Source organism: Culex quinquefasciatus, chromosome 2, assembly GCF_015732765.1.
Source record: "Culex quinquefasciatus strain JHB chromosome 2, VPISU_Cqui_1.0_pri_paternal, whole genome shotgun sequence".
In the NCBI taxonomy this organism is placed as follows: Eukaryota; Metazoa; Arthropoda; class Insecta; order Diptera; family Culicidae; genus Culex; species Culex quinquefasciatus.
Genome location: NC_051862.1, coordinates 186,722,760 through 186,735,955, shown reverse-complemented (window position 1 = coordinate 186,735,955; position 13,196 = coordinate 186,722,760). Strand labels below are relative to the sequence as shown.

Below are 13,196 nucleotides of genomic sequence, written 5' to 3'. Positions count from 1 at the left end.
ATCGCCAACAATAACTGTACTGAAAAGTGCTACTTTTCGATACAAGGTCTAAAAAGTTCTACTTTTCAGCACTGAAATGTTGAACTTTTCATATTTGTATCGAAAAATAATACTTTTAAATAATGCTTTGATTTGAAAGGTGAAATGACTAAACACAAGGACATTTTACTTGAAATTCCGTTCAAACCAAATCGGCATGTGGCCTAACAACCTCTGTCGTTTTTGTTTAACTGAGCTGAAAAGCTGGGCACATTTACTCTGCTTCTGCGGAGCACTTGTTTCGTTGGATAGAAATTTGAAAAAAAAAATTTTTTCGATGATTCTTAAAGTTTGACTATCTGGCAACACTGTCAATAGATTTTGCGACTTACATGAAATGTTTACGTTTAAAACATTTCCGAAAAAATGTTTAAAAATTGCATGAAAATGCCTTGCGAAATCAACTGATTGAACTTCCATGGATAGTTATGTAAAAGATTGTTGAGTCATAATGTGTTAAAACATGGCAACACTGCCATTAGATGTTACAACTTAGGTTTAAATTTCAACGATGTCTCAAGGCCATAATTTTTTTTTGATTTTTTTAAACTGTCTTTCTGTTGAGTCATATTGTTTTAACTGCGTATGCAATGATTCTATGCTATGAAAAAGACAACTATACTAAAAAAGTTTTAAAAATATATTTAACCCATTCCAAATTACTCGATTGTCCGAAGTCCTCGGAAAATTCTCGGGTTAGCATTCAAAAGGTCCTAAGCACCAGTTGTGAATAAAGCCGTTTTTCGACCACTCGCATTTGTCTTATACGGGGCAAATAAAAAATCCAAAAATTGTACAATCAACTGGCGAGAGTTGGACCTACAGTCCGAAAAGAGACAGCAGTTTCTAGAGAATCTATATGCTTTAAATTTGGAAATTGATGCAGTAATTTTGTTGTTCTGTATCTCTTCTTGCCGAAACCACTCAAAATTAAAAATATTGTGCAAAAACATGGTCAAAACGGCTGTTTCAATTCGCCCCACAAGTCTTGCATGTACTTCAACGAAAATTACCGAGAATGATAAATGTGTCGAGTGCTGAAAAAAAAAATCGAGTTTTGCAACAATATTTGCAAACCCAAGAAAAAGACGTTTGAAAGTGATTTCCCCTGAAAACAAAAGTTTTTTGATTCAGTAGTCTGAGAATATTGGAAAGATGTAAGTTTCGAATTTTCGAAAATTAAGATAATCAAGACTACGGATACTGATAATACCTTCAACTCACAACAACCTTGTACGTTTTATTATGGGCAACTTTGAAAATAAGCCACGCAGCAACAAGTTTAACTCTAGTGCTTTGTGATGCAACTACTCAGCTGCTCTCTATGGGGAGTAGATTCCGCTTAAAAAAATTCACGAAAATGTACTTCCAAAGTTCAACTAACACAACGCTACTGCTTTGCTGTTGTTGGCAGCTTTGCAATAGTTTTGATTCTTTTCACTCGCTTTCTCGCCAACTTTATTTACCTTCTCGCGCGTACTTTACACCTGACTAACCTAAAGAAGAGTTGAAAACGAAAACTGTACAAAATAAACATTCAAAGGTAAAAATAAATCTTTTTCTTTTTTTTCGTAACTCACTTTTCTATTTCGTTCGGTTGCGTTTTCCCGGTTACGCCCTTTTATGTAAATAAATAACTTAGTAATTACAATAAAAATACACATCTCTTCTGTTCGTTTTCCCCCCAAATATCACCCCCGTTCCACGGTACGATTTCACCTCATCGTGTTTTCCAAACCAAACTTACTTTCGGTTTTCCCTTTTTTTGTGCACAGCTCTATTCGCGTTTGCCGAAAGTTTCGCGAACTGAAAATGGTTACAAAACTTGGATAACCTTCCTACCTCCCTCCCCATTAGCAGGAGACCCTTATCGCGCGCCTTCGCCGTGACTTTCTTATCGTTTACACTGTGCTCTACCACGCGCCGCTTACTTCTTCTTGCCGCCACCGGCCACGATCGTGGCGCCACCGGCACTTGCCCCGGCGGCGGCCCCCTCGTGCTGTCATGCGGACGTTTCGTTCTCCATCCAGCCCTCGCTGTCGTCGTCGCTCTCCGAGTCGGACGACTCGCTCAGCTCGATGGCGACGCGCCGCGCCAGAATCGAGGCCACGTCGTGCAACCGCTCGATCGTGCGGTCATTCTCCTTGGCGTCGTTCCGCTGCTCCACTTTGCGCAGCTTGATTCCTGCGAGAGAGAGAGAGAGAGAGAGAGAGAGAGAGAGAGAGAGAGAAGAGAGAGAGAGAGAGAGAAAAGAATCAGAATCAACCCTTGTGCAAAGTCTCTACTTCAGCAGACAACTCACCATCGCGGATGGCCTTCATCAGGTCGGACCGCGGGTCCTCGTACGCGATCTTCTCCTGCGGCGGGATCTTCTTCAGCTGGTGCATCTGGCCCATGATGAGGTTACCGTTGGGCATGCCGCCGCTCATGACATCGCCGTTCGCCAGCGGAGGTTTCGAGGGGCTCAGCGGACCGTCCAGCAGTGGGGGTGGCGGCGGAGGTGGCGGTGGGGCCACGTTCGGCGGGGACTGCTTCGGTGATAGCTGGAAGCAAGAGGGACGGCGATAAAGTGAGCAGGGATCATAACAATTTGACGGAACGTGGACTTGTTTATCGTCTGGGATGTAAACGGAGCGTTATACACGAGGGGGAAGAGCGATAACGCGAGGACTTGATGAGAGACAGTAAAAATAACATTGGTATCAATTCGGTTCGTTTGGAAGGAACTTTAGTACCTATATTATTAACCTTTAACATTTCACATAAATCTAACGAAGTAAAAAGGTAAGTAAAACAATGTGGTAGTGCGTCAAGAAGCCCTTGCAGAGCTTATCATTATACATTTTGAAAATTTAGATAGTTTTGCCAAATCGGATAAGTTGTACGGATAACTGTTGACCGTTGGAGTTCACGTACTTAGTAAAATGGTTGTAGAACATTAAATTTTCTATATTGTGGATTTTCTTGCATCTTCTCACGGTTATTGGAAACGGTCGTGGATAGAACTAGGAGTTCCCAATTGGAGTAAAAAAGTTCAATTTACAAAAAAAAAAAAAATGGAATAAAATTTTGGTTTTTAATCACTTTTCCGACATCAGGAATAATTGTTTAAACATGCTAGCAAATTTTTTATTCAGTAGGAAAAATATTATATTTACTAAAAAAAACTTTCTCTTTTAATCACATGATCTCCCCTAATTCTGGCTCAATGCCGCCATGATGCGACCGCGTGCTCCTTTTGTTTGTCAACAAAGCTGCAGCTGGATGGTGAGACGAAGTGAGGGGGGAGAGTTTTTGACATTGTTATGCCCGCATCTGGCCCGCCGCCTATTTCGTCGGTCGTTGAGCCGACGGTCGTTTCCAACGACCGAGTCCAGCTAGGTACTGATCGTACAATAACTTCGTAAAAAAACTGGTTCACCTCGATTTTGGTGATTTAGTGCCCGTGAGTGTGTGCTTCCAATCCAATACAATCTGGCCGGCATCGAAGTTATGGGAAAGTCTAGTTTGTATCAGACTTGGATTATTAGGGTGTAATATGGTTGTATGGAAAAAAATAAAGTTGTCCAAATTTAACTAGCACAGCAACTTTTTGGTTCCTTATAGAGTCCTTATGAACTCCCCAAAGTTTGGTAACGATTGGTTTAGTCCCCACTTTGCGCAAAGCGATTCAATTTTCCATACAAATTTGCATGGGAAAAATATTTTTTTTGAATTATGATATCGACGTCGTCGTGCTATCTTGTCGCACCCGCCATTTTGACGTTCCGAGAAAAACGCGTTTTAATGTTTGACCTTGAATATTCAAAAACGAGAGCACGCAATGTAAACAATAACAAACACGTTTTGTTTGGCTCACCATTCTGTGCATTGTCCCAAAGTTTGGTTGAAGTTGGTTGCTGGAGTCCCGAGATATAATTACAAATGTTTACGGTAGTCTAGCATGTACGTGCGACAAACGCATCCTGACTTTCCTGGCCTGAAATCGCTTTGGCTTTTTGTCGCACTTACATCAATTTTCATGGAGTGACAAGATAGCACGACAAGATTGAAACTACTTTCATATGTAAAGTGACAAAAATGCACGGAGTTTTTTCGGTTTTTGTTGAATATCTTAGGATTGAAATCGAATTTTGCGGATCTGTGAAGGTCAAAAGGTGAGGCATTGTGAGCTGCACAAAATGGCGTTCTTAACTCAATTTGGCCCAAAATGCACGTACGACAAGTTAGCACGACGGCGACGATATTTAAAAAATCCACGTTTTACGCTATATCAAAACCGGATTCATATTCGGATGCTCTGGAATGTGCTCTACAACTTTCCCGAAGAGAGTATGGTGCTAACTTGCTCCTATAAAAAGATACAGCGTGTTCAAAACTCGTCTAAAACGTGTTTTTGATCGAAAAACACGTTTTAGACGAGTTTTGAACGCTGTATCTTCTTTCAGGAGCAAGTTAGCACCATACTCTCTTCGGGAAAGTTTTAGAGCACATTCTAGAGCATCCGAATATGAATCCGGTTTTAGTATAGCGTGAAACTTGGATATTTTAAATACCAAAATTCAAAAAAAATATTTTTCCCATACAAATTTGTATGGAAAATTGATTCGCTTTGCGCAAAGTGAGGACTAAACCAATCGTTCCCAAACTTTGGGGAGTTGTTTAGGACCCCAAAAGGAACTAAAATAATGCTGTGCTGGAAAATCGATTTTGATATTACACCCTATTGGATTATGCTGATCTCATTCCCTGGTATTAGGTTGAGTAGTCATTGAGCATTGTCCCGCCCATCAGGCATGTACTCGACCTAGGGGAAATTCTCGTATGTTTGGCAGGTTAAGCACTCGCTCCTTCAATTTGTTGATATTCACTATTTAAACAACTAATTTTGAAAACTTTAGATAGAACCTGCTTGCTCACTTCTTATTGAGCTATTTATCACTCGATTTCAGTTGAAAACGCTTTTAATTAGATTTAATTGAATGTCAAAGTTAGGACCTGCCAACATTAGAGGCACGCTGGAATTAGATGCTGTTCCCCTAGCAGTTTCATTTTGATTAGATCTCACTCAATAGCTGGAACATCGCTGAATACCACCTTGCATCTCGGCAGCTATAACTCTAATACACCATGCACGCTCCCAAAAAAGAATGAGATTCAAAATAGTTTCAACATTTAAAGTTGAAATTACAATTCAAATATTAAAAAAAGTATTTTGAAATGTTCGAAAATTTTAAATTAAAATTTTAATTTTGTTTTTGAAATTTGAAATAAATTGTTCTAAATTGGATTTTTTTTAATTTATTAAATTTTAAAAGTTTCAAATATTAATGAAAATTTAATTTTTATTTTAAAATTTTCAGAAATTAAAAATTAATTTTCTGACATTTAAAAAAATATTTTTATGTTTTTAAGAGCGAGTTTTTTACCAATGTGTAACAGGTCGTATCGAGGTGCTCCGATTTGGATGAAACTTTCAGCGTTTGTTAATCTATACATGAGATGAACTCATGCCAAATATGAGCCCTCTACGACAAAGGGAAGTGGGGTAAAATGGGCTTTGAAATTTGAGGTCGAAAAAACATAAAAAATTGCTCGCATTTCCGCAAAACTTCATCAATTCCAATTCTCTTAGATGCATTCGAAAGGTCTTTTGAAGCACTTCAAAATGTGCCAAAGACAACCAGGATTGGTTTGACTTTTTCTCTTAGCTTTTGCAAATTACTGATAAAAATGGATTTTTTTAAAACCTTAATATCTTTTTGCAACAGCCTACAACACTCATACTCCCATAGGTCAAAAGTTAAGTAATTTCATGGACTATAAGCCAGTTTTTCTCATAGTTTTTCGATTTTTCTATAACAAACTTTTTACAACGTTAGTTTTTGCCCTGTAGGCTCCCATAGCGGCACTTTTTGGTCTCAATTTTGTCATATTCGGAATCCTCGGAAAATTTCACGTTAGCTAGAAGCATTGAAGTTGTAAATTTGATTGGAAAAATTGCTATTTAGAATGAATTAAAATATTTTTTTCGCAATTTGTTGGATTAGGGGTAAAACAGGTTTTCGCCTACATGATACAGCATTTGACGTATTGATCAAAGGGAAATAAGATCTATTTCTTTTTTCAAAAATGTTTTATTTAATTATTTTTTAAATCAAAAATACAACTCCAATACTTCTAACTAACGTGAATTTTTCTTAGGATTCCGAATATGACAAAATTGAGACCAAAAAGTGCCGCTATGGGAGCCTACAGGGCAAAAACTAACGTTGTAAAAAGTTTGTTATAGAAAAATCGAAAAACTATGAGAAAAACTGCGATTGGCCAAAAAGTTATTACCGTAGGCTTATAGTCCATGAAATTACCTAACTTTTGACCTATGGGAGTATGGGTGTTGGAGGCTGTTGCAAAAAGATATTAAGGTTTTAAAAAAATCCATTTTTAACAGTAATTTGCAAAAGCTATGAGAAAAAGTTAAACCAATCCTGAATGTCTATGGCTCATTTTGAAGTGCTTCAAAAGACCTGTCGAATGCATCTAAGAGAGTTGGAATTGATGAAGTTTTACTAAAATGCGAGCAATTTTAAGATTTTTTATGTTTTTTGGACTTCAAACTTCAAAGACCGTTTTACCCCACTTCCCTTTGTCGTAGAGGGCTCATATTTGGCATGAGTTCATCTCATGTATAGATAAACAAACGCTGAAAGATTCATCCAAATCGGAGCACCTCGGTACGACCTCTAGAACAAACCGAGCAATATTTACAAATACTGCCTCTTAAGGATTTTGTAAGGCTATTGCAAATATTTTTCAAGGTTTATTTATTTTATGGCGCCTTCAAAATCAGCCCTAAAAATAGAAGGACAATTATTTTTTTTTTTTCAAAAAACTTCAGAATTTTAAAGAAAATAGACGATTGATACGACTGACAACAATTTGAAATAATATTCAGCACGTTTGGGCTCGTTATGAAAATATTTTGAATTTTTGTTCCAATGCACAGTACTGCAAAAAGGATGTTTCTGGGAAAAAAGTTTTATCGTCAATGATTAGAAATTTTGAAAACTAATGATGGCAATTCAACAGGCATTTTAAAACACCAATGTTCAATTTAACTCTTTTTTCACAATACACATGTTTTCCACTTTTCTGTACCAAAAATAACAGAATCAAATAGCTTTTCAAAATAAATGCTGAAAATTTCTACTTTTTAGCACTGAAATGGGTGCTGAAAAGTTGAACTTTTTAGCACTTGTTTCGAAAAGTAATACTTTTCAAAAAAAAAAAATGATTTAAACGATTTATTGACAAAATACATGAAAATTTCACTCAATGGGTATTTTTCGGAATTGCAATATGAAATTGTTGTATGAAACTCGTTGTAAAACTCTTCGTATTTAACCAACTCGATCAACCTCGTTGGATAAATGTACGATTCGTGCTGAAAAAATCATCTTTTTGCAAGTTGTTGCATACACTACTATTACAGCTTTTTGTTATAAAGTGCACCGTATTCAAGATATAGCCAGTTGAATTTTAATTTTAATCTTGGAATTCCAGTTTCTCGTATAAAAAAAGGTGCAGGTGGTTATGTTACACATGACCAGTATGACAAAGAACTTTGCAAGATGATTGTTGAAATTTTCGATTAGAATGTCCGGTCCAAATTCCCCTCTTATAATAACCGTCCTATCGAACTAAGGGGACGGAAATTGCAAGTGGAGCTGAAATAGAAATCGAAGTGAAATCAATTTACTTTCCTTCACCACTCGAAAGTTACCAAGATTCGGGAATGTTTTTGCAAGGCTGTTGCAAGCAATCGGCGGCAGTAAAGGAAATTTGAACAGCAGACATTAAAAACTATCCTTTACAGGGCTCTTAATGATTACGAGATAGTTATTCTAAATTTCCAGAAACAGATTTTCGCAGTGGCACAAAAAAATTTGCATTGCAGTAGTCTATTTATTACTTCCTGCCTAATAAACAATATATTTTAACTGCTTAGCATTAGCATATTTTAACTGCTTAATTTCAGATAATGGCCAAATGCAACTTTTTATGTCCAGTATCAAAATCCCCGGGGCCTCCGGCCACTTCGGATTGTGGCCACTACTGCCAAAATGTCAAATTTCATGTCCAGTATCAAAAACCATAAAGTTTGATACCCATATTGCCCCAACTCTTACGGTTCGGCAAATGTCCCCCCATCGGAACATCCGCGGGGCCTCCGGCCACTCCGGATTGTGGCCACTACTGCCGATATGTCAAATTTCATGTCCGGTATCAAAAACCATAAAGTTTGATACCCATATTGCCCCAACTCTTACGGTTCGGCAAATGTCCCCCCATCGGAACATCCGCGGGGCCTCCGGCCACTCCGGATTGTGGCCACTACTGCCGAAATGTCAAATTTCATGTCCGGTATCAAAAACCATAAAGTTTGATACCCATATTGCCCCAACTCTTACGGTCCGGCAAATGTCCCCCATCGGAACATCCGCGGGGCCTCCGGCCACTCCGGATTGTGGCCACTACTGCCGAAATGTCAAATTTCATGTCCAGTATCAAAAACCATAAAGTTTGATACCCATATTGCCCCAACTCTTACGGTTCGGCAAATGTCCCCCCATCGGAACATCCGCGGGGCCTCCGGCCACTCCGGATTGTGGCCCCTACTGCCGATATGTCAAATGTCATGTCCGTTATCAAAAACCATAAAGTTTGATACCCATATTGCCCCAACTCTTACGGTCCGGCAAATGTCCCCCATCGGAACATCCGCGGGGCCTCCGGCCACTCCGGATTGTGGCCACTACTGCCGATATGTCAAATTTCATGTCCGGTATCAAAAACCATAAAGTTTGATACCCATATTGCCCCAACTCTTACGGTCCGGCAAATGTCCCCCCATCGGAACATCCGCGGGGCCTCCGGCCACTCCAGATTGTGGCCACTACTGCCGAAATGTCAAATTTCATGTCCGGTATCAAAAACCATAAAGTTTGATACCCATATTGCCCCAACTCTTACGGTTCGGCAAATGTCCCCCCATCGGAACATCCGCGGGGCCTCCGGCCACTCCGGATTGTGGCCACTACTGCCGAAATGTCAAATTTCATGCCCAGTATCAAAAACCATAAAGTTTGATACCCATATTGCCCCAACTCTTACGGTCCGGCAAATGTCCCCCCATCGGAACATCCGCGGGGCCTCCGGCCACTCCGGATTGTGGCCCCTACTGCCGATATGTCAAATGTCATGTCCAGTATCAAAATCCCTAAAGTTTGATACCCATATTGCCCCAACTCTTATGGTTCCGCAAATGTCCCCTTATCGGAACATCCCCGGGGCCTCCGGCCACTCCGGATTGTGGTCACTACTGCCGAAATGTCAAATTTCATGTCCGGTATCAAAAACCATAAAGTTTGATACCCATATTGCCCCAACTCTTACGGTCCGGCAAATGTCCCCCCATCGGAACATCCGCGGGGCCTCCGGCCACTCCGGATTGTGGCCACTATTGCCGAAATGTCAAATTTCATGTCCAGTATCAAAAACCATAAAGTTTGATACCCATATTGCCCCAACTCTTACGGTCCGGCAAATGTCCCCCATCGGAACATCCGCGGGGCCTCCGGCCACTCCGGATTGTGGCCACTACTGCCGAAATGTCAAATTTCATGTCCGGTATCAAAAACCATAAAGTTTGATACCCATATTGCCCCAACTCTTACGGTCCGGCAAATGTCCCCTCATCGGAACATCCGCGGGGCCTCCGGCCACTCCGGATTGTGGCCACTACTGCCGATATGTCAAATTTCATGTCCGGTATCAAAAACCATAAAGTTTGATACCCATATTGCCCCAACTCTTACGGTCCGGCAAATGTCCCCCATCGGAACATCCGCGGGGCCTCCGGCCACTCCGGATTGTGGCCACTACTGCCGATATGTCAAATTTCATGTCCAGTATCAAAAACCATAAAGTTTGATACCCATATTGCCCCAACTCTTACGGTCCGGCAAATGTCCCCCCATCGGAACATCCGCGGGGCCTCCGGCCACTCCGGATTGTGGCCACTACTGCCGAAATGTCAAATTTCATGTCCAGTATCAAAAACCATAAAGTTTGATACCCATATTGCCCCAACTCTTACGGTTCGGCAAATGTCCCCCCATCGGAACATCCGCGGGGCCTCCGGCCACTCCGGATTGTGGCCCCTACTGCCGATATGTCAAATGTCATGTCCGTTATCAAAAACCATAAAGTTTGATACCCATATTGCCCCAACTCTTACGGTCCGGCAAATGTCCCCCCATCGGAACATCCGCGGGGCCTCCGGCCACTCCGGATTGTGGCCACTACTGCCGAAATGTCAAATTTCATGTCCGGTATCAAAAACCATAAAGTTTGATACCCATATTGCCCCAACTCTTACGGTCCGGCAAATGTCCCCCCATCGGAACATCCGCGGGGCCTCCGGCCACTCCAGATTGTGGCCACTACTGCCGAAATGTCAAATTTCATGTCCGGTATCAAAAACCATAAAGTTTGATACCCATATTGCCCCAACTCTTACGGTTCGGCAAATGTCCCCCCATCGGAACATCCGCGGGGCCTCCGGCCATTCCGGATTGTGGCCAATACTGCCGATATGTCAAATTTCATGTCCGGTATCAAAAACCATAAAGTTTGATACCCATATTGCCCCAACTCTTACGGTTCGGCAAATGTCCCCCCATCGGAACATCCGCGGGGCCTCCGGCCACTCCGGATTGTGGCCACTACTGCCGATATGTCAAATTTCATGTCCGGTATCAAAAACCATAAAGTTTGATACCCATATTGCCCCAACTCTTACGGTTCGGCAAATGTCCCCCCATCGGAACATCCGCGGGGCCTCCGGCCACTCCGGATTGTGGCTACTGCCGAAATGTCAAATTTCATGTCCAGTATCAAAATCCATAAAGTTTGATACCCATATTGCCCCAACTCTTATGGTTCCGCAAATGTCCCCCTATCGGAACATCCCCGGGGCCTCCGGCCACTCCGGATTGTGGTCACTACTGCCGAAATGTCAAATTTCATGTCCGGTATCAAAAACCATAAAGTTTGATACCCATATTGCCCCAACTCTTACGGTCCGGCAAATGTACCCCCATCGGAACATCCGCGGGGCCTCCGGCCACTCCGGATTGTGGCCACTACTGCCGAAATGTCAAATTTCATGTCCGGTATCAAAAACCATAAAGTTTGATACCCATATTGCCCCAACTCTTACGGTCCGGCAAATGTCCCCCCATCGGAACATCCGCGGGGCCTCCGGCCACTCCGGATTGTGGCCCCTACTGCCGATATGTCAAATGTCATGTCCGTTATCAAAAACCATAAAGTTTGATACCCATATTGCCCCAACTCTTACGGTCCGGCAAATGTCCCCCCATCGGAACATCCGCGGGGCCTCCGGCCACTCCGGATTGTGGCCACTACTGCCAAAATGTCAAATTTCATGTCCGGTATCAAAAACCATAAAGTTTGATACCCATATTGCCACAACTCTTACGGTCCGGAAAATGTCCCCCCATCGGAACATCCGCGGGGCCTCCGGCCACTCCAGGTGGTGGCCAGTTCCAATGATCGACTCACGCGACCGGCATGTCTTAGCTGGTCCTTGCCTCCAAGCCATCTGCTCCCGGACCTCCAGGCCGTCTGCTACCGGGCCACCAGACCATCTGCTTCTGATGTGTCCTCGTCGTCGTCCAGCAATAGAATGAATTTTCGGGACCGACCGAGCCGAGTTTTGTTGGCTCGTCGACGATCCGAAAATTATGAGGTGGAGTGGGGGAGATTTTAGATACATCAATCTCACGTCTCTCGATCGACTGATTGGGAAACGTTCGTTCATCCAACCAGCGTGCACCAAAAAGAGGGGAAATTTGCCGAGAGGGGAATTCGTCACGTAACGTTTTCGCTTCGCGAAAATTTTGGATTGACACCACGTATAGAAACCTTAGGACAAAGTTCTTTGTCAAAATGATAATGTCCTACAAACAAATCTTAACATTGAGTGTATCCCTTTCACACTTTATGTCAATGCCCATCGGAGTAAGCGGGATACCGGAAAATATTTTTTTAGAAATGTTGAGAAAATTTCCTATAAAGTTACCTAATAAGTAAAATAATATCCATGAAAATCTAATCTAATCTAATCTAACCTTAGTGCAGCCAGTCTTTCGAGGGCATCCTGTAAAATGCCTGTTAGAGCAGTTAATCGTTGGGAGCACCATGCTAAGAAGTTTTGGTGCTCCGGGACCCTCAGGGATGAGACATCGTATTTCCACAAATGCCCAGGACACTATTTGCCGTGGTTTTCCAAATTTCCAAAATAATTCTCCACTTCATACAAAACCTTTCGGCCTTTTTGAAAAAAAATCAAAGTGAACATATTTTTGGGGATTCCTTAGTTCATGCTTTTCCTAAGCAGTAATTTTTGTGAAAAAAGTCAGATAAAATAATTAATAAAATAAAATAAAAAATAGATAATGTTATTCTTAATTGGTCAAATCAATACCTTCAACATATCTAAAGATGTCGAATCGATCAGAAAATTTTTTCCCATGATACATTTTTTTTTGTTTTTCGAATATTTTCATACTTTTATTGTAGTGACAGCAGCCAACATTGTATGGAGACTTAACTCAACGACGAATGATGATTTTTGTGGTCAAAATCAAAAAGAACAAATGAAATTAATTTCCGGTTCTAGTTGAGATTTGTCTAACTTTTTTTTATGTAGTTTTGATATCTAGTGAATTGAAAAGTATTAAATTATTTTAATAACTTGTAAAACGTTTCTTTTGAACTAGAAGTCGAATAAAATTCTTCTAGAAAATCTTAAATAAATTATTCTTTTCAAGAGGAAATATTGAAAAAAGATGCACTCGAAACGTGAAGGTGTTAACTTGAATTTATCACATGGTAAACAGCAATTAAAGATGGTTAGTCATTGAAGAATAACAGTGTCTAATTAACACATCAACCGGCTCGTTCTATTCATCATCGCTGTTTTGTCCGATTCTCGGTTTGTTTTGGTCTCAATTATCAAGCGTGTATTTGAGTTTCCACCATGAATAGAACAATTTAAATTCAAAGAA

At 41.0% G+C, this 13,196-nt stretch overlaps 1 protein-coding gene across 4 annotated transcripts in view; it reads right to left on the bottom strand.

Moving 5' to 3' along the window:
- Window positions 1–13,196, bottom strand: part of LOC6031191 (wiskott-Aldrich syndrome protein family member 3) — a 53,637-nt gene continuing 40,441 nt past the window's right edge. For all 4 annotated transcript variants that reach the window (XM_038253444.1, XM_038253446.1, XM_001841980.2 and 1 more), the window contains 2 exons: window positions 2,342–2,582; window positions 1–2,223 (listed from right to left, as the gene is read on the bottom strand). In XM_038253444.1, the coding sequence (XP_038109372.1) occupies window positions 2,042–2,223; window positions 2,342–2,582 (423 nt within the window). In that variant the 3' untranslated portion in view covers window positions 1–2,041. The remainder of the gene's footprint in view (window positions 2,224–2,341; window positions 2,583–13,196) is intronic.